The 20,488-nt window shown below is 49.4% G+C and overlaps 1 protein-coding gene across 1 annotated transcript; it reads right to left on the reverse strand.

The window, feature by feature from the left end:
- Positions 1 to 7,677: 7,677 nt before the first annotated feature.
- On the reverse strand, positions 7,678 to 15,146 carry VSX1 (visual system homeobox 1). Its single transcript, XM_052651277.1, has 5 exons — positions 14,723 to 15,146; positions 12,307 to 12,385; positions 11,504 to 11,627; positions 9,284 to 9,464; positions 7,678 to 7,967 (listed from the first exon to the last, which is right to left on the reverse strand). Exons 1-5 carry the CDS (start codon positions 15,144 to 15,146, stop codon positions 7,678 to 7,680), a joined length of 1,098 nt encoding a protein of 365 aa, XP_052507237.1.
- Positions 15,147 to 20,488: the final 5,342 nt, after the last annotated feature.

The following is a 20,488-nucleotide window of genomic DNA, read 5'->3' on the forward strand; positions in this document are numbered from 1 at the left end:
TGTACTGAGATTTCAAGTATTGTACTCAGGTTTTCTGAAGTTGATAACTACTCAGGTTATGTAAGAGAATGTCCTTATTCTTAAAAAATACACACAGTATCAAGAGATAAAGGGATAGGTACAAAGAAAGCGGAGCGCCAAAGAATTTATGCTTTTGAACTGTGGTATTGAAGAAGACTCTTGGGAGTCCCTTGAACTGCAAGGAGATCCAACCAGTCCATCCTAAAGGAGATCAGTCCTGATTATTTATTGGAAGGACTGATGCTGAAGCTGAAACTCCAATACTTTGGCCACCTGATGCGAAGAACTGACTCATTTGAAAAGACCCTGATGCTGGGAATGATTGAAGGCGGGAGGAAAAGGGGATGACAGAGGATGAGATGGTTGGAAGGCATCACCAACTCCATGGACATGAGTTTGGGGAAACTCCAGGAGTTGATGATGGACAGGGAAGCCTGTCATGCTGCAGTCCATGGGGTTGCAAAGATTAGGACATGACTGAGTGACTGAACTGAACTGAACAGCCACTATGGAAAACACTCCCACTATGGGGAGGTCTTCAAAAAATTAAAAATGGAACTACCATATGATCAGGCAATTCCACTTCTGGATATTTATCCAAAGGAGATAAAACTCACTTCTGGAAAAGTTATCCGCACCTCCCATGTTCACTGTAGTTTCATCCGCAAGAGTCAGGGTATGAAAACAATGTAAAGTGTCCATTGGCAGGTGAATGGGTAAAGATGTAGTGTGTGTAGTGTGTGTGTGTACGGTGGAATGGTAGTCACTATTAAAAAGGAAGGAAATCCAGGAACTTCGCTAGCAGTCCTCCAGCGATTAAGACTCCACACTTCCACTGCAGGGAGCTCTGGTTCAATCCCTGGTCAGGGAACTAAGTAAGATCCCATGTGCCACTCGTTGCAGCCAAAAAAAAAAAAAGAAAAGAAATCTTACTATCTGCAGCAACTCGGATGGACCTTGAAGGCATTTTGCTAAGTAAAACAGGTCAGACAGAGAAGGTGGGACAAGATATGATCTGGCTTGTGCAGAATCTAAAAATATCAAACTTACAGAAATGGAGAGTAGGACGGTAGTGGCCAGGTGGCAGAGAAATGGGGGAAATAGGAAGATGTCAGTCAAAGCGTACAGACTTTTAGTTACAAGATCAGTACATTCTGGGGCTCTAATGTACAGCACAGTGACTATAGGTAACAGTGTTGTATTGTATATCTGAAAGATGCTATGAGACTAGATGTTTAATGTTCATAACAACAACAAAATAGTAACCATTTGGATGGTTTAACTAACCTTATTACATTTCACAAGTTATACATGTATCAAATCATCATCTTGTATACCTCAAACTTACACAATGGTGTATGTCAATTATATCTCAATAAATGCTGGAAAAACAGAGATAACAGCTTCCTCTCAAATGGTTCAGAAAAATGTATCTAATGTGTGGACAGAGAGATGAGATGATAGATGGATGGAAAGAGAGGCTGAGGCTTGGTAAGCCTCATGCTGTAAGAAGACCCACGAAACTGTGAGCAAAATAAAGTGGCTGTTTTCAACCATCGCTTTGGGGCAACTGAAGCATCTTCTAGACCCAGACCTCTAAAAGCTCCATAGTTCTGCCTTTCACGTTTGTCTGATTCATCTGGACATATTTTCCTGTAAGGCATGAAACTGAGGGCCATTTCATTTTTTCCCGTTTGGATAAACAATGGTCCCAATAATGTATCAAAAAGTGAACGCTTTCAGGACTTTCCTGGTGGTTCAGTGGCTAAGACTCTGAACTTCAATCCCTGGTCAGGGAACTAGACCCCACATGCCACAGCTGAAACCTGGTGCAGCCATATAACTATTTTAAAACATAAAGGGACTGCTTTCCTCGGTGACCAGCCTTGCCACCTCCGTATCTGCACACGTTTGTTCTCTCTGCTCTTCAGGCTGTCTGCTCTGGGGCTTGAGCAGACAGTTTCAGGCAGGGCTCACGTGTGGCCAAGCAAATCACCACCTCCGTCTGTTTCAAGGGTGACTTAGCTCTTCTGGCCCTGAGCCCTAGAAATTGAGAATCAGCTTAGCAAGTTCACTTAATTTTTCTGCAGCTCAGTTTCTCACCTGTTATGAGAATCAAAAAAGACAATACGGACATGATTTATAGACCACCGAGAACAATAGTTTATTATATTTATACTGGTGAACCCACAGAAATAACACTGATTGCCATATCTTGTTCTCCCGTCATTTCTGAAAATATCTCCTGGGGTCATACACGTTTCTCATACACTGATGGACTGCTCCTGTCACCAAAAGGCAGCCAGGGTGACACTGGTTCATAGTAGGAATCTGTCCAAATTGACCTTGCTAAAATTATAATTTTTTAAAATCTCCTTTTAGGCTTTTACAGCCAAAATTTCAGCTGGCAAGCAATTTTGAAAGCTGGGAACAATTCTGTCCTACTGTCAGTGGTAAGATTCCCATTGGCTGCATGATTTGAGTGAGGGTTTAAAGGGACCATGTGTTTCCTATCAACTTGGCGCTTGTATCGACACAACGAGAGATGCAGGCAAAATACAGACTCTGTATCATAAAATGTTTTAGCTGTTTTTTAAATGAGATTCTTGTCCTGTGTATACTTAGCCCTAAATAAAGAAAGAGGAATTATCATTTTAATACTATTCATATTAACTGTTTTATTTTTACATAAGTTTACAAAATATAGAAAATATGAAAAGAAGAAGTATCCATTAACCCATGATCCATAGATAAACGCTCTGAAGGTTTCAAAGGATTTTCATCTGCTTTCTTTTTTAAGTGTCACTTACATTATTTCACATCCTGCCCATGGCCAGCCTGACCCTTGGCTGATCAGCAGCCACCCCTTTTTCTTCTTTGCTGGGAGAAGCCCAGTTTCAGGGCAAGAGGAGCTTGGGGACCACAGGTGAATTTTTCAGCTCAGTTCAGTTCAGTCGCTCAGTCATGTCCGACTCTTTGCAACACCATGGACTGCAGCACACCAGGCCTCCCTGTCTATCACCAACTCCCAGAGTTTACTCAAACTCATGTCCATTGAGTCAGTGATGCCATCCAACCATCTCATCCTGTGTCCCCTTCTCCTCCCACCTTCAATCATTCCCAGCATCAGAGTCTTTTCCAATGAGGCAGTTCTTCACATCAGGTGGCCAAAGCATTGGAGCTTCAGCTTCAGCATCAGTCCTTCCAATGAATATTCAGGACTGATTTCCTTTATGATGGACTGGTTGGATCTCCTTGCAGGGAACTTCTGCTGCTGCTGCTGCTAAGTCATTTCAGTCGTGTCCGACTCTGTGCGACCCCATAGACAGCAGCCCACCCAGGCTCCTCTGTCCCTGGGATTCTCCAGGCAAGAATACTGGAGTGGGTTGCCATTTCCTGCTCCAATCCGTGAAAGTGAAAAATGAAAGTGAAGTCGCTCAGTCGTGTCCGACTCTTCGCAACCCCATGGACTGTAGGCTACCAGGCCCCTCCGTCCATGGGATTTTTCAGGCAAGAATACTGGAGTGGGTTGCCATGTCCTTCCCCAGCAGTGAATTTCTGGCCTAACTGCAGCCATGAAATTAAAAGACGCTTACTCCTTGGAAGAAAAGTTATGACCAACCTAGATAGCATATTCAAAAGCAGAGACATTACTTTGCCGACTAAGGTCCGTCTAGTCAAGGCTATGGTTTTTCCAGTGGTCACGTATGGATGTGAGAGTTGGACTGTGAAGATGGCTGAGCGCCAAAGAATTGATGCTTTTGAACTGTGGTTTTGGAGAAGACTCTTCAGAGTCCCTTGGACTGCAAGGAGATCCAACCAGTCCATTCTGAAGGAGATCAGCCCTGGGATTTCTTTGGAAGGAATGATGCTCAAGCTGAAACTCCAGTACTTTGGCCACCTCAAGCGAAGAGTTGACTCATTGGAAAAGACTCTGATGCTGGGAGGGATTGGGGGCAGGAGGAGAAGGGGATGACAGAGGATGAGATGGCTGGATGGCATCACGGACTCGATGGATGTAAGTCTGAGTGAACCCGGGGAGTTGGTGATGGACAGGGAGGCCTGGCGTGCTGCAATTCATGGGGTCGCACGCAAAGAGTCGGACAGGACTGAGCGACTGAACTGAACTGAAGCCAGAGGAATTCTGCCCCCTTGACTCACGATTGGTTTAGACCCAAGAGTGATAGTAATTCTGACCAATGGGAAGTTAGGATGCCTGCGGAGGGTCCGGTGGCTTTTTTGTGGGGACAAGCCAGGGGGAAAGGCGAAGGAGTCAGGACAGACCCTGCCTGCGTACCCCAGCTGCTGGAAGGCCCAGCCCAGGTTCAAGTTCACCAGGCAAGGCACGTTTCTCCGTGTTGGGCATGTCCCTCTCCTGTGCCCGCAGACACTGAGTGGAGTTAAGCCGTTGCCCCTGGGGCTCTTAACAGCTCTTTGCACGGTGCTCCGACCTGTATCCCATGATTTATTTATTGGGTCCCATGTTGTTACCTAATGATGATGACAAGTATTTTCCTTGAGCCTTGAAGACTAGGAGTGCCAGTAACAGTGGCAACAACAGTCAATATTTTTCTCTTTCTCTGCCACGCTGTAAACGGAGGTACTCACTTTATTCACATCTTTCCGTTCTCTTCAGGAACAAGGGTGTTCTATTATGATTCCCATTTAATGACTGAAAAAACAGAGACATCAGTGTTCTTATATACTTTTTAAATGGCCTCTATTACTGTCTCTAGGACCTTTCTCTTTTGCTTCTACCTGCCTTCTCCTCCTTTAAGTAATTTTGCCTAGAAATTTGTCCATTATCTGTATTATTTTTATGCCAGTTAAGTTTCTTTATTGCATTTTTATTCTACTTTACCTATTTTTTTCTACTTGTATCCTTTGGGGGATTCATTTAGGAGTGTTTCCACTCAGCAACATTTCATGAACATGTTTCCATGCCTGGTTGTTATTTCTAGTGGCTGCATCCCATCACTTCATGGGAAATAGATGGGGAAACAGTGGAAACAGTGTCAGACTTTATTTTGGGGGGCTCCAAAATCACTGCAGATGGTGACTGCAGCCATGAAGTTAAAAGATGCTTACTCCTTGGAAGGAAAGTTATGACCAACCTAGATAGCATATTTAAAAGCAGAGACATTACTTTGCCAACAAAGGTCTGTCTAGTCAAGGCTATGGTTTTTCCAGTGGTCATGTATGGATGTGAGAATTGGACTGTGAAGAAAGCTGAGTGCCGAAGAATTGATGCTTTTGAACTGTGGTTTTGGAGAAGACTTTTGAGAGTCCCTTGGACTGCAAGGAGATCCAACCAGTCCATTCTGAAGGAGATCAGCCCTGGATGTTCTTTGGAGGGAATGATGCTAAAGCTGAAGCTCCAGTACTTTGGCCACCTCATGTGAAGAGTTGACTCATTGGAAAAGACTCTGATGCTGGGAGGGATTGAGGGCAGGAGGAAAAGGGGATGACAAAGGATGAGATGGCTGGACAGCATCACTGACTCAATGGACGTGACTCTGAGTGAACTCTGGGAGTTGGTGATGGACAGGGAGGTCTGGCGTGCTGCGATTCATGGGGTCACAAAGAGTCGGACACGACTGAGCGACTGAACTGAACTGACTGAATTTTTATTTTATGAGTGGGATATATATAAATTGTACAGGTTACTAGCTCTCTCCCTCAAACTCAACTCTGGATAAACTAGGAAGAGATGGAGGCAAGAATCTGAGAACTGGCTGGAGGCAGGAGACGGAATGGAATAAATGTGGCTGTGTCACTTGGGGCCTGCTCTGTGAGTCCAGTAGGAGGCAGAGAAATCAACGTCCAGATTCTCCTCACAACAACCCTCCCACCATCAGGCCCAGGCTTCGAGCGAGATCTCCAGGTGCCAGAATGAATGAGAGAAAGTGGGGCTTGTGGTTTGCTGCTGTGACGGTAAGGATAGGTGACATTTAATTTCCACAGTAGTCTGGGAGAAGCTCAGGATGAGAAAAGAGGCCACAGGGAAGAGGCTCTGTTTTCTCATCTGCAGAGACTAAAGAGCCATGTCCGGGCTGAGGGGTGCTGTGCCCATTCCTGGGGGAAGTCACCTGTAGAAGGTCCCCACCCTCCTTCCTCTCTGCCTCTTCAGGGGACTGGGGGGCATGTTTTCCCCTTCAGCTTCCCCATCAGTGAGCCGCAAGCTCTGTCTGGACTCTGAACTCAGAAAGGACTGGAGGGAAGGGGATAGTTAGGGAATTTCAGATTGACACGTAGTGAGGGTGGTTTAGTCATTAAGTTGTGTCCAACTCTTGCGACCCCATGGACTGTAGCCCAACAGGCTCCTCTCTCCACTGGAATTCCCAGGCAAGAATACTGGAGTGGGGTGCCATTTCCTTCTCAAAGGGATCTTCCCCACCGGGGATCAAACCTGTGTCTCTGCATTGCAGGTGATCTCCTGCATTGCAGGTGGATTGAGATCGACACTGCTATATATAAAAATGGATAACCAACAAGGTCCTACTCTATGGCACAGGGAACTCTGCTCAATGTTACATGGCAGCCTGGATGGGAGGGGACTTTGGGGGAGAATGGATACATGTATAATATATGGTTGAGTCGCTCTGCTGTGTACCTGGAACTATTACAACACTGTTAATTGGGTATACTTCAATATAAAGAGTTCTCCATTAAAAAAATAAAAAGGAGTTAGATACGGCCACTGACCTATAGGAGTTTACAGAGCAACAGAGGGTAAAAGCTACAGCCAAGCATGAAGGCTTCAGGCATGATGTTTGGGGCAGGAAATGGGGATGCGCTTGGTCAGGGCGGCAGTAGATGAACATGTAGACAGAGGGGGTGCATGAGAACCGAGCAAACCATAAAACGTTTATTTTTAAATAATAAATAAAGGAAGGAAATAGAGGCAAGGAAACATTCACGAAATCAAGTCTCTAAAGTGCTCTCAAACATAAATTTTAAAAAACCGAGAAGCCTGATCTGACCTTAAAACACTGTTTATAAGATATTCAACAGTTGTTCAGAAATGGTTCCCTGCTGTATCAGAAAGGAAAGGAGAGAGGGCTTCCTTGGAGGAAACATTCCAAGACTCACAGACCCAATCAAATGATACTCAGAGGGACACAGAAGCATTGTCTAACAAGAAAATGGAAATGTCTAAAGCCAGGTTCAAGGTAAGAATATCATATTTCATTCATATGGGGGCTGCCCAAGGTCTTCACTATTTATGAAGATATATGATTCTCTGTAGATTAAATACTTCTGTATTTTTGGATTCAGTGTAAGGACAGCATACTCAGCCTATGAATCTACACAGTCTACTGAACCAAACCTCAGGATGTCTGGCAGTGAGAATGCGTTTGGGGCTTGAAATCCTCCCTCCTCAAGTTCTACCTACAGAAGAGAATGCAAGTTTTAGATCTAATTAATTGATTCACGTGCCTTCAAGGAATGATTTCCATTCTAGAATGCAGTGGAATGTTCCAAGAGTCACCATGTGTCTTCTTAAAGCAAGTGACATTACATTTTATCCTGACACAGGAAGAAGAAAATCCAGCTGAGAGCATTTGTCTTGGACAACGTTTGTCTTCTGAAAAATGCTGGTGAGGAATGCGCACATTTCCAGCCTTTGCATGTTAGGGGTAGAGGCCTGTGGTCTCATAAGGCCCCCTCCTTCCCAGGTTGGAGCCCCTCTAGCCCCTCAGAGTCTGGACGTCCTTGGGCCCCGACCCCCGGCTGCACTCTCTCAGCCTCCTGGCGTGTGGAGCTGGAGAGATCAATGACCACGTCTTCCACACTGCTCACAGGACTGCCTTCCTCCAAGCCCCTCTGGGGTCCCGCCTGATGGGGGCTAGAACCTTCCTTGAGGTGGTCAGAGCCCCAGAGTCCTGCCAGCTTTTCTTCACTTTCTGCTTTCCTTATCGTCCCTGCGGATTTTTTATGCATCCCTAGCAAAAAAAAAAAAGAAGAAGAAAATAAATAATAAATAAAATATTTATCTTTAAATATGTGTGTAGTCTCAGTCGTGTCCGACTCTTTATGACCCCATAGACTGTAGCCTGCCAGGCTCCTCTGTCTATGGGATTCTCCAGGCAAGAACACTTGAGTGGGTTGCCATTTCCTTCTGCAGTCTTTAAATACAGCAATTAAGTAAAATTTCTTCCTTGTCATTGCTCTGTAAATCCCATTAGGATTTCCGTTGCTGGTGCCTGTCTGGGGCCTACCAGAGAGTCTTGTAGGTAACTCTCAACATTAGGGTTTGTACACTGGGCACAGCGTACAATTATTTGGATGACATAATGGTTTTTAAATTTTTATTTTAAAGTTTGTTGGCAAGATTTTAAAATCAAGAGATTTACATCAAAAGCCAGATGTCCAGCTTCTCTCAAAAAGTCAGGAGTCTAGCAACCCGAGGCCTACTTTCTTGTAAGGCCGCAGACCTGTAGACTCAGTAAGCTCACCCCACCTGCTCATGTAAGCTCAGAGGGGTGGGCCGGGTGACCTGCCCAGCATTCCCTCTCAGCTCTCCAGTCCTTGAGGGCAAAGATGACTTGATATCTCCAGTCCCAGCATAGTTTCAGATGGGTAGGAGTTCAAAAAAGTTTCGCTGAACAAAAACCCTCCTCCTCCGCAGCCTAAAATTGGCCCCCTGCGAGCATCCCCCTAATCCTAACTTTCTACCTTGTGTTTTTCTCCACCTAATTTGCCTGGATGCTGCCTATAACTCATTTCTCCAAGCCTGTGGTTCTTTGGTAATAGCCAGCCAACAGACCAGTAAGGATGCCAGCTTCTTAGAACTTCCAGCCTCAAAGCTTGAACTCCAACAGAGCAGACCGTTCTAGCACAAAAACTGGGGGACAGAACAGCTAAGTCGCAGGTTGTTATCAGCTGAACCGGGACAGAGAACCAGACCTCCACTCCAGGGTACATGCGGTTAACGGCCTGTAGGTTCACTGCCTGCCCCATCTTGCTTTCTATTGCCATGAGCTCTGAACTGTGTGGTTGACAGCACTCAACACTGGAAATACATATTTCACGGAATGAATGTGTATCATTCCACTCAGAGAACCAGGGGCTGACTGGACCTGTCCACACACTGCCTACACACTTCCAGTGAAAAATAAGGCAACCGATCAGAGTCCAGGCCTTGTCATTAATTAAAAAATCGGAGTACATTTACACTGCTTGGCTTGGCAGTGGCCCTCCAGGCACAGGGACCCCAGACGTTGCCTGAGCGGCGCGGCCACAAGGCCCTCTTCCTTACCCAGGAGCCAGGGTGCGCAGGAGCCCAGCAGGCCGCCCTCCCCAGAGCTCAGGACGGAGTCAGGCAGCGGAATGCAGTGGCGCACCATCGCCCCGTAGAGCCCGTACTCGGCCATCACACTGCTGCCGCCCCAGCGCTTCTCTCGCTTCCGCCACTTGGCCCGCCGGTTTTGAAACCAGACCTAGATTAAGGTAGGAGGGGAAGCAGAGAGGCTTATAGGAGGACACCCCCACCCCAGCACAGAGGGGTGCAAGGACCAGCTACCCTCTCTGGGAGCACCTGGCCTGTCTCACAGCTCACAGGACTGGTAGTGCTAGGTGATCCGGATCAATTTCCACTGAAGTTTCCATGGAGTCAAGCATGACAAGACAAAATCAGAGTATCCCACACTGTGCAAAGAAGCCATTTTTTACTCTGATGGGAATGTTCACCAAGCAATGGTCTCTTCTAACCTCAGTTGTTGGATTGCTTTATCTTAACAAAAGATTAGTGTCAAATATTGTTTAAAAAGTGAGTGACTCTGACATAAATCATAGCAAGATCTTCTATGACCCACCTCCCAGAGTAATAGAAATAAAAACAAAAATAAACAATAGGGATTTAATTAAATATAAAAGATTTTGCACAATGAAGGATACTATAAGCAAGGTAAAAAAGCAGCCTTCAGAATGGGAGAAGATAATAGCAAATGAAACAACTGACAAAGAACTAATCTCCAAAATATACAAGCAGCTCATGCAGCTCAAAACTAGAAAAACAAACAACCCAATCAAAAAGTGGGCCAAAGAACTAAACAGACATTTCTCCAAAGAAGACATACAGATGGCTAATAAACACATGAAAACAACATCACTCATTATCAGAGAAAAGCAAATCAAAATTAGGTACTATCTCATGCCGGTGAGAATGGCCACCATTAAAAAGTCTACAGACAATAAATGCTGGAGAGGGTGTGGAGAAAAGGGAACCCTCCTACCCTGTTGGTGGGAATGCAAACTAGTACAGCCACTATGGAGAACAGTGTGGAGATTCCTTAAAAGACTGCAAATAGAACTGCCATATGACCCAGCAATCCCACTGCTGGGCATACACACTGAGGAAACCAGAACTGAAAGAGACACGTGTACCCCAATGTTCATTGCAGCACTGTTTATAATAGTCAGGACATGGAAGCAACCTAGATGTCCATCAGCAGACAAATGGATAAGGAAGTTGTGGTACATTACACAATGGAATATTACTCAGCTAAGAAAAGAATGCATTTGAGTCAGTTCTAATGAGGTGGATGAAACTGGAGCCTATTATACAGAGTAAAGTAAGTCAGAAAGAAAAACACCAATACAGTATATTAACATGTATATATGGAATTTAGAAAGATGGTAATGACGGTCCTATATGCAAGGCAGCAAAAGAGACACAGATATAAAGAACAGACTACTGGACTATAGGGAGAAGGCGAGGGTGGGATGATATGAGGGAATAACACTGGAACATGCACATTATCATATGTAAAGTAAATATCCAGTGTAAGTTTGATGCATGAAGCAGGGCACCCAAAGCCAGTGCTCTGGGACAACCCAGAGGGATGGGGTGGAGAGGGTGGTGGGAGGGGGCTTCAGAATGGGGGACACATGTACACCCATGGCTGATTCATGTCAATGTATAGCAAAAACCACCATAGTATTGCAAAGTAATTATCCTCCAATTAAAATAAATAAATATATTTTTTAATTAAAGTAAAACTTTAAAAAAGGAGTGAATGGCATGTCTTCTGACTTGGAAAGGATGTGCTGTCAGACATAAGATGGCTTAACGTGAAGACAAAGACCAGTCTTCTGTGTGCGTGTGAGTGTGTATTTCAGGGTCAAGTGTGTATATGGCATGGGGCTGGTATGCAGAAAGTCCTCATCAGCTACTTACACTGGTTTCTTTGAGGGTCTGCCATGGATGGATAGTCATTTTTTTCATTGATATCTTTACATAATTTCTAGATGTGGCACAAATTGTATAATTTTTAAGAATGATTTAATAAAAGGTAAAAAGTCTGGATGGCTACAGGGGTCATCCTCTCTAAATGAACACAGAGGAAGACTCTGGCATCTAAGTGACCCTCAGTTTGTGGACGGAGGGGGCTGTTTCAAGGCGGCTGTGGGCTGACTCACTGCATGTGAGAACAGCATGGTCTCTGGGTGTCTTTGGGAGGAGAGGGGGCCCCTGCACCTGTATTCGGTCTTCTGGGAGTTCAGTCTTCACAGCCAGCATTTCCCGGGCATACACATCAGGGTAGTGGGCCTCACTGAAGGCCTTCTCCAGCTCTTCCAGTTGGTGGGCAGTGAAAACAGTCCTGCAGAGAGGCACATGGGCACATGACCACAGGAGGTGGCCAGGCTTCCCAGCCTCAGAGGACCCCGGGCCTGCTCCCCACCTCTGCCCACCTCATCTGGGGCACCCAGATGAGAGCTGGGCACCCCATCTCCAAATGAGTAGCCTCTGGGAAGTCCACAGTTTGGTTCAAGCAAAACAGAGCTCTTTAGGTCTTTTTTTCCTCCTCAATAAACTCCACCAACTCATTTTAAGAAGACTTATTCAAAGGGCCCACAAAATTGTGTCTTCAAAATGCTCCAGGGTCTAATAGTGCTGTGCTCAAAATGCTCTGGCAGTCTTGTGGTTAAGACTCTGCTTCCAATGCAGGGGGTTCCATTCCTGGTTGAGGAACCAAGATCCCACATGGTGTGGCAAAAACCTTTTTTAAAATAATCATCATCATCATTAGTAAAATGCTACAAAGGCTGACCTGCAGCCCCCAGGAATGGCAGGATTACATTCCCAGATGGCTACTGTGTCCTTTCCCATGCCGCTCCAAGGCAAGACCAGACCTTCTCAGGCAGAAGGTCTCGAGGAAGGTGGGGTGGGGAATGCCACGTGGGATCTTAGTACCTGTGCCCCCAAGGCAAGACCAGACCTTCTCAGGCAGAAGGTCTCGAGGAAGGCGGGGTGGGGAATGCCACGTGGGATCTTAGTACCTGTGCCTCCTCTTCTTCCTCTTGCTGGGGGCCGGGGACGCCTTCCGGTCACTCCTGTCTTCAGAAGGGCTGTCCTCATCTGTTAGCACAAGGAGAAGAAGAGGACTTTAGAGGTGAGCACATTTTTCATTTTGCCCTCTGGATTTTAATTTGAGGACTGAAGCTATGAACTTGTCTGGGATGTGAATATTTAACAAGACAAGATCACGGTTTTCACATCTGATGACATATTCCAAGTGCTGCACTTAACTGATTGCCCATTCATATCAACATTATTCTTCATAAATTAAAAAAAAAAACTCCATGACAGCTGCTATTATTATCCTCCTTTTACAGAGGAGGAAACCAAGGCACAGAGAGATTAACTTGTCCCAAGATCACAAAGGTTGTCAACAGTGAAGTTGGAATTCAAACCCCAAATGTGTGTGAAGCCTAAGCTACTTGAACACTAATTGCATTTCCTGTTCCCTTCAGCTTCCAAATTCATACACTTCCTTCTGCTTCCATCTCACGTTCCTCATCTTAGCCATTATGCCACCACTTCTCAAGGGGAAGACTGAGGTTTGTGACATCAAAACCCTCCTCAGAGCTGGCCCCCTGCCCTGCTGTACCAATTTCAAGTCTCTGAAAGTGGGACCTGGGAAACTCATTCTTGGCAAGGGTACCCAGATGATTCACAGATGCACATCAAAAATTTTAAGAACCCACTCCACTCTGCTTTATCTTTTGAAATCCATTATATCGAAAGATTTAAGCTGAAAGAAAGTTTAGAAGACCGACCTATGGTCAGGTTTGTTGTTAAAAAGCATATATGTTTCAAAATACTAAATGTAAACTAATAAAAGCAGAAGTAGTAAAATAATATGTTTTACTCCTACATCAGTGAGTTCACCAGAAGATTGGATTATGACATTATACTATCTGTGCTGTCCAATCTGATACCATTAGATACATAAGGTTATGGAGCCCGGAAATGCGGCCAGTCTAAATTGAGACCAGCTGTGAGCGTGAAATATCCAATGCACTGAAAACAATAGACCCCCTCAGAGTAAAATATTAATAACTCTTATATTGATAACACATACCATGACAATATTTTGTAGGTATTGGATTAAATGAGACATAGTATTTAAATCTGTTTCACCTATTTATTTTCCTTTTTATTGTGGCTCTAAGAAACTTTCATTACACTCCCAGTCACATGACGATTCCACAAGACACTATTGGTCTTGGTCTTGAGAAATACCCTCACAGGCTAGGATGTGGTTGTATTTTCCCTTAGCTTTGTGGGTCCTCACAGGGGAAAAAAATCCACAGTATGAAATCGGTTCCTGCATTTTTAGTGAGACAACAAATGGAGGGGGTGGTTATTTGCTAGATACTGGTGGTAATGAAACCCCCTGCCAATGCAGGAGACACAAGAGATGCAGGTTCCAGGCCTGGGTCGGGAAGATCCCCTGGAGGAGGGCATGGCAATTCACTCCAATATTCCTGCCGGGAGAATCCCATGGACAGAGGAGCCTGGCGGGCCACCGTCCATCAGGTCTCAAAGAGCCGGACAGGACCGAAGCAACTTGGCACCTAGTAGACACTGATGAAATACAGTCCTCTCAGAGAGGGTGTCTGCCGACCGCGCCTGCTTGCTTTAATCAGCAGTGGAGGCCCCGCAGTTTCTGCATTCAGCCGCCTGGATGCTCAGCTCTGCGGTCTACTATCACATAGCTGTTCTCCCTCGAACTCTTCTGAAATTCTCCGTTCTCTTCCCCCATGCCCCAAACCTTTCGACTTCTCCGCCCTGTCTTTGTCGATTTCCACCGCTCCCTGCTTTCCCCTACAGTCCGTGCCGACTTCTCTGAGGATCTGGGCACAGCTGCTGTAAGCGGGAGAGCTCGCTTCTCCGGTGCGGGGAGTAGGGGAGAAGCGGGATGCCCAGACTCGCTCTTCAGCACCCGGAGGAGGACAGATCCAGGCCTCCGCCCCGCGCTTGTCAAGGGCCTGTCAATCCGTCAATCAATTCGTCTAATCCCGCCTGGGGCCGGCGGGTACCGGGTTCCGTGCCGCTGATAAACGAGGTAGGCCCACCCAGGTTTCCCGACCCCTGCGGCACCCAGAGGCCGAGCCCCGCGTGGCGGAAAGTGTCCCCCGGAGGCTGGGTCGCCGAGACCCCAGGGCGGGCCCTGATCGGGTGGTGGTGTCCGCGGGGTGGCGGCGACCAAGCCCAGAGGAGAGGCCGGGGCGGGGGCGGGGGCGCAGAGGGTGCTGGTGCGAGAATGCGCCTCCCCGCGCGGCTACGCTCTGGGGTCCCCACTTCTATAGATCTGGGGGACTGGGGTGGGGCCCGACAGGGCGCCAGAGTGTCACTCTGCCCACCCGAGCCGAGGGAAGAGACAGTAGGGTCGCGGACTGGCCTCCTTACCCGACGTCGACACGCTCTCGCTGCGTTTCTGGCGGGCGGCCGAGGGCAGTGGGCGGCCGGGGAAGCGCGGGGCGGGGGGCTCAGGCCCCTCGGGCGGCAGGAAGGGCACGTCGGCGAGGAGCAGGCAGGGTGCCCGGGCAGCCGCAGGGGGCTGCGCGCCGAAACCGCAGAGGAGACCGAGGCCCAACGGAAGGGCTCCGCGTGCCGGGCAGGAGCCTCCGAGCCCTGGGCCCACGCGGGGCGCGGCTGCCGGGCCTTCGCACCCAGATCCCGGGCCGGGGCCCGCAGGTGCGGGCAGCTCGGCCTCCAGGCCCAGCAGGTCGGTGATGGCGAAGCCCCGGGGGCGCGAGCCGGTGGACGGGCCTCCGGGCACCAGCGCCCTGCTTCTGGCACGCCCGTCGGAAAGCGCGTCTCTGCCGGTCATGGCTTCTCCAGCGGCGAAGCTGGGCCCTCTGGTCCGTCACTTTCGCGGAAGGGGCGCAGCTCTGAGAGCGCTTTATACAATCGGGCTCCCGGAGGGCTCCAATCAGCGCGGCGCGGACGCGTCACGCCCGGGACCCCGCGACATGGGGACGCCACCTGCCCCCCTCCCTTTGGTCGCCGCCCTCCCAGCTGCGGTCCCCTCCATCAGCACCCTCTCCTCTCTCCTCTCCAGTCGTCCCCGCTACCAACCCCACGCCGGTTATCAGCGAGAGTCGTCCCCTCCCTAAACCTCTAAACGCCGAAAGTTCCAGATTCCTTCGGAGTCTTCTCTCCCCTTCCTGGTGGATTCCCCGGTGGAGGCCCGGCGCGGACCCGCCCTCCCCGCATCCAGTCGCCTATTAAGACCAAGACCCGGTTCCCAGCCACACTCTCCCCACTACCACCAATATGAACCCCGCCAGCCCTCCAATGCCACCGCCTGAGCCAAGGCCTTCCCTGAAAATCCCCAAGGGGAAAGGAGTGGGAAACATTTATTTAATCCGTGCCTACTCCACCTCCAGCCAAACCCACCCCAGCGCTCTAGCGGCCGGACTGTTCCGGGTCGCAAAATTCACGGGAGCTGGAGAAGTAGAGACAGGCCTGAGCGGACTAACCCGGCCAGAGCAAGGAAGCCACGTTTAGCAAATTGCATTACAGGAGGTCCAGTGAAATCGAAATTTCAGATGAACAGTGAGTTTTTAAATTATAAGTGTGTACCAGTATATTATGTGGCGAGCCCTAAATGGGGAAGGTAAGTTGGAAAATAGGGCGTATCTACTGGGACCCACCCCACACAGAAGCTAGCAAATTATTGTCAGATTTTATAATTTTTCGAAGAAAGCCTGATTTTCACGTGAAGCACCCGTATTTGTTAAAGTTGTCTCGAAACGCAGCACGTGGGTAAACCTCTCCTGGTTCCCACTCGGAAAATCCGAGCCTACCCAACCCGAATCGCTCGGAGTCCATCCTTCTCAAACCCGGGATCTGGGAAGCCGAACCTCTCAGTACAGCCCTTGAGAGGGCGAGCGGCGAGTAGGCGCTCAGTGAGGGGTGAGGCAGCTCTCCCAGCGCAGCGTGGGCGCCCGGTGGGTCTCTGCGCGCACCCCGCGGTGTAGCCCGAGCCGAGCCCGAGCTCGAGCCGAGCCGAGCCGGAGCCGGAACTAGCCGGAGCCGAGAAGGATCCCGAGCTGGAGCGGAACCCGGCAAAGTCTGCGCCCCCAAGTGGGTCTCCTGCAAACCCCAGGATTAAGCGAGGGGCTTCCGATAAAGATAATTACAAGAGGCTGCGTATTAACTTTTCATTATTAAAAGAAGACCCAAATCTCCCCCTCGCAAGCTGTTCCTGAGATTAGCAAAGCCATAACTTTCCTTTAGGATAATTGTCTTTTGAGTCGCTCGGGGCTGTGGACGGCTCGTTTTGAGCTCTGCCAGGAATTTCTCCCCAAATTTATCTCTGGGTTTAGGGGAAAGTGTTGGGGGTACAAGATCCAGCCACGATGTTCTGGCTCTCGGCCCGGCAGAGGAGGAGTTCGTAAATCAGGATTTGGGGCTGCAGTTAAGGAAGTCTGCTAAGATGCACACAGCTGCAGACATCCCGGCCGGAAGGCGGGACAACCGACCTTGAGGTGGCGGGTCCTGGGGCCTTCGCAGGGGCTGGTCTCAGAGGCGGACGTGTGTGCGCCCTGTCTGCAGCTTGGAGGGCCAACGGCGCCCGCTGGCCTGGGCCGGGGTCTCGAAGTTTCTGTCCCCAAGTCCCTACCAGAGCAGGTCTCGAATAGATGGCCAGGGACTCCCGGGGTACCAAAAGGCCGGCCGAAAGGAGCCCAATTTCGACCGCCACTGAGTACCAACAGCAAACTGGTTTCCAACCCCTTAGGAAGGATATTACAAAACCCATTTTGCAGATGAGAGAAACTGAGGTGTATTAACCCGCTCACACCGGACACGCAGAGAGAAATCTAGAGCGCAAAGCGAAGCAGAGGAAAGACCCGGGGTGGGAGTTATAAGGAGATCTTGCAGTTCCTGGCCGTAAGAGTCACTGCTGCCGGCTCCGGCCCCATCTACAGGAAGGGGCTTGCGGGAGGGACCAGGATGGAGGGAGAGCTGAACCCTGAGCGCCTCCCTTTCCGCCGCATGGTGGCTGCGGGGGCGGACAATCTCACTGCCCTCTCTCGTGTGAGGATCGTCGCCACCCCGCCACGCTAATCTGTGCCCCTACTCCCACCCGCAGGCGTTGCGTGGGATCGTGGGTCTGCTAGGGCCGCAGCCCCTGGGGATCGCGTCTAGCGCTCCGCCCAAAGTCGGCGCAGTGAGGGAAGCGCGCCCAGTGTTTCAGGAGACGTGGAGGGAGCGAGCCGCCCTGGGCCCACCCACATTGCACTGTCCCCCGGCTCCCTGGCGGTGCCTCGAGTTCAAATAATGTTTGGCGACAGCACTGGGAAACGGTGGAAGGGAAGCGCCTCCCAGCCCCCTCCCAACACAGACGAATCTGCGGACAGAGCGGAGCCCGCTCCATCGTCCCCGCCTGGGTCACCCCCGCCCCCAAGTCGGTTTTTGAAACCCTAAATCCGTTAAGGGGTCCGGGTGTGCCTTCATCAACCAGGATTATCTAGGATTTAACTAATCAGTAAAGGTTTCTCCGCTCATTATTTTCCAGGGAAGGTTTCCAGCCGCTGTCTGTGGCCAACCATCAAAGTGCGCTCTACTTCCCTCTCTCCGCCTGCCTGGAGGCGTCTGGGCTCTTGCCCACACCAGGCCGAGAGGCTGGCCCGGATGTAAGCGGCTCAGGGAAACCAGTCTCAGGCTTTGGGGAGCCGCCCCCTTACAGGCTGCTAGTATAAAGCCCAGCTGCGCTAAGAGAGGGATTCGCACTGCGGGAATAAAGAGCATCTCTGTATCTACACCAAGATGTCCTAGGGCTCTGCTCCTCGAAATTTTCCTCCTGCCTCTGTCTCCTCCTTCTTCTTGGCGGGTGTTGTGGGTTTTTTTTTGTTTTTTGTTTTTTTTTTTTTGGTCGCCTTTAATTGCCGTTGTAGTCGAGGCTGTTTGGCCCTCTTCACATCTGTGCCCTGACCATTCTGCCGGCAGCCTGCAGTTCCTCTAGTGCCCAGGCCCCACATCTTTGCCTGCGGGCTTTCTCTGGTCTTCAGAGACTGCTGGCCAGAAATACCAAGGGGTATTGCCTTGGACATGCCCTGAGAAGTCCAGGACCAAAGACAGCAGGAGTCAGAGTATAAACACCACCCCAGGTGTTCGGTGGGATAACTCAGGCCTCCCAGAAGACCCCCAGCTGAGTCTGCGCCAGTTATCACTAACTGTGCATGGTCAGTCGCTTCAGTCGTGTCCGACTCTTTGCGACCACGTGGACTATAGCCCGCTTGGCTTTGTCCCTGGAATTCTCCAGGCAAGCCTGTTGGAATGGGTCGTCATGTCCTCCTCCAGGGGATCTTTCCCATCCAGACATGGAACTGGAGTCTGCCTGCATTTTCTGCGTTGCAGGCAGATTCTTTACCCACTGAGCTACCTGGGAACCCCTTATCACTAATTATCACAGCCTAAATTGCTTTCTTCCTAAGTGCTGTGGTTGCCCCTTTCCAGAGCTCTTGAACCTCCCCCACCCCACACCACCCAGTCCCCTGCCCCACACCGCTCTTGCCCCTAGTCAGGAGAACCACCCTCTGCTGACAAAATCCTCTAATCCGAGCCACATCACCAATAGGCACACCCACGTACACAGAGGTTGATTGACTGAAATGACAGTGGTACAAGGCTGCCCCCCTGCTCTCAGAGGAACGACTCTGCAGAGCTATCTCTGCTTCAAACCCCTCTCCACTCACAGGTCAGGCCAAGGCTTAACTGGACCCAAGTGTTCATCCATGTCCACCCTTTCCCTCCTCTCTGGCCCCCTCACTACTGACTTCTACCTCCCTCCATAAAGCTCATGCATCCAGGCCAGGTTTGTAGCTCTGCTTCTAGAGACCTGCTCCATCTCACTGTCACACTCCCCTACTGGTGTTATCTGAAGTCTCCTCCCAGATAAACGCTTGTCCAGGGGCTCAGAGTCCACTCTGGGTTTTGTACAGCAGCAGCAGTGAGTGCCCAGTGGCTACTCTGCGCTCCCTGGCTTGAGAAAACTGGTTGAGAAAACTAGGGCAGATCTGTAATGAGGCTGGCAGGGAGTAGAGAGGTCCGGACGCAAACCTGTCACACTGGAAGCAGCTAAGTCACGATGGGGGACATGACAATGTCAGGGGTTCCCTACATTTGTTTGAGCTTTAGCATTGGACTTGTCTTTAATGTCCTGTGAAGCCCTCAATCTTGCATTGCTCCAGGTGCTGTCAGTGCCTGGTGCCATGGGCTCGAGGCAGATTTCTTTTTTTCCTCATCTGTTAATTCACTTATAATGTGCCTTATTATTTAACATAGATCATGACTTTGTGTATCATCAAATATGCATTTAAGACATCATTTTCAAAGGCTCTTGTCCCTTCCAGACACACACTTTCAATCCATCCTTCATGGATGCCTTTGATTTATTTTCGAAGAGAGGTATGAAGTAAACATCTTTTTTCTCTCCTGGTTTCTGAAACTCCCTCACCTGCCAATCATTATGTGAACCCATGTGACCTCAGAGAGGGCTGGGGTTGTGTGGACTGAAGGACTAGGGGGAACCCTGGGAAGACTTCTGAGAGCAAAGCATCACACAGCCCCAAGGCCGCCATGTGATTTCATCAACCACTAACCTCCCACCTCCCCTTCCCGGAGGGCCCAGGGACTAGGCAGTGGAGGGCCACACACCTTCCAGGGGAGTCGCTGCCCCAGGGATCAAGCTGACAGAGCCAGGCAGGTTTCTGCAGGAGGCTCTGGTGCCCATGCTCCAGCTCTTCTCTTTGAGTCCTGAGATTAACAGGGAAACCCTAGGTAGGGAACCCGGTAACTCTTTGGCCCCCTAGAACTGTATTTTCCTTCTCTCTGCCCTGACTCCTCCCATGTCTGTCCTCTTTCCTCTTCATCCCCACCTCCTTAGCTCCTCCCTCACTTCAGCCCCTCAAAACAGTTCATGGCCACACTCCTCAAGTCCCATCTGCCCCCCCCCCCAGGAATCCCAGGTCGGTAGAACTCGGGAGACAACACAGCACCCAACATCCAGAAACGTCTGTGTGGCCTCTGCAGGGGGATGGGGTCCAGCAGATGGAAACAGGTGTGTTCCTTGGACATGGAGCAGGGGAGGCATGACATCGGCCATGTCAGCCAAAAGGTTACGGGGAGAGGTCACTAAGGGCAGGTGGGAGCTGTGGGTGACTT

This window comes from Budorcas taxicolor, chromosome 13 (assembly GCF_023091745.1).
Source record: "Budorcas taxicolor isolate Tak-1 chromosome 13, Takin1.1, whole genome shotgun sequence".
Taxonomy (NCBI): domain Eukaryota; kingdom Metazoa; phylum Chordata; class Mammalia; order Artiodactyla; family Bovidae; genus Budorcas; species Budorcas taxicolor.

Coding starts and splice junctions, on each gene's coding strand:
- VSX1 (XM_052651277.1), bottom strand. CDS start 15,146: ATGACCGGCAGAGACGCGCTTTCCGACGGGCGTGCCAGAAGCAGGGCG. Junction 9,465..11,503: donor TCCCAGAAGACCGAATACAG/GTGCAGGGGCCC, acceptor ACCTTAATCTAG/GTCTGGTTTCAAAACCGGCG. Junction 7,968..9,283: donor CTGCGCACCCTGGCTCCTGG/GTAAGGAAGAGG, acceptor TTTTTTTGCTAG/GGATGCATAAAAAATCCGCA.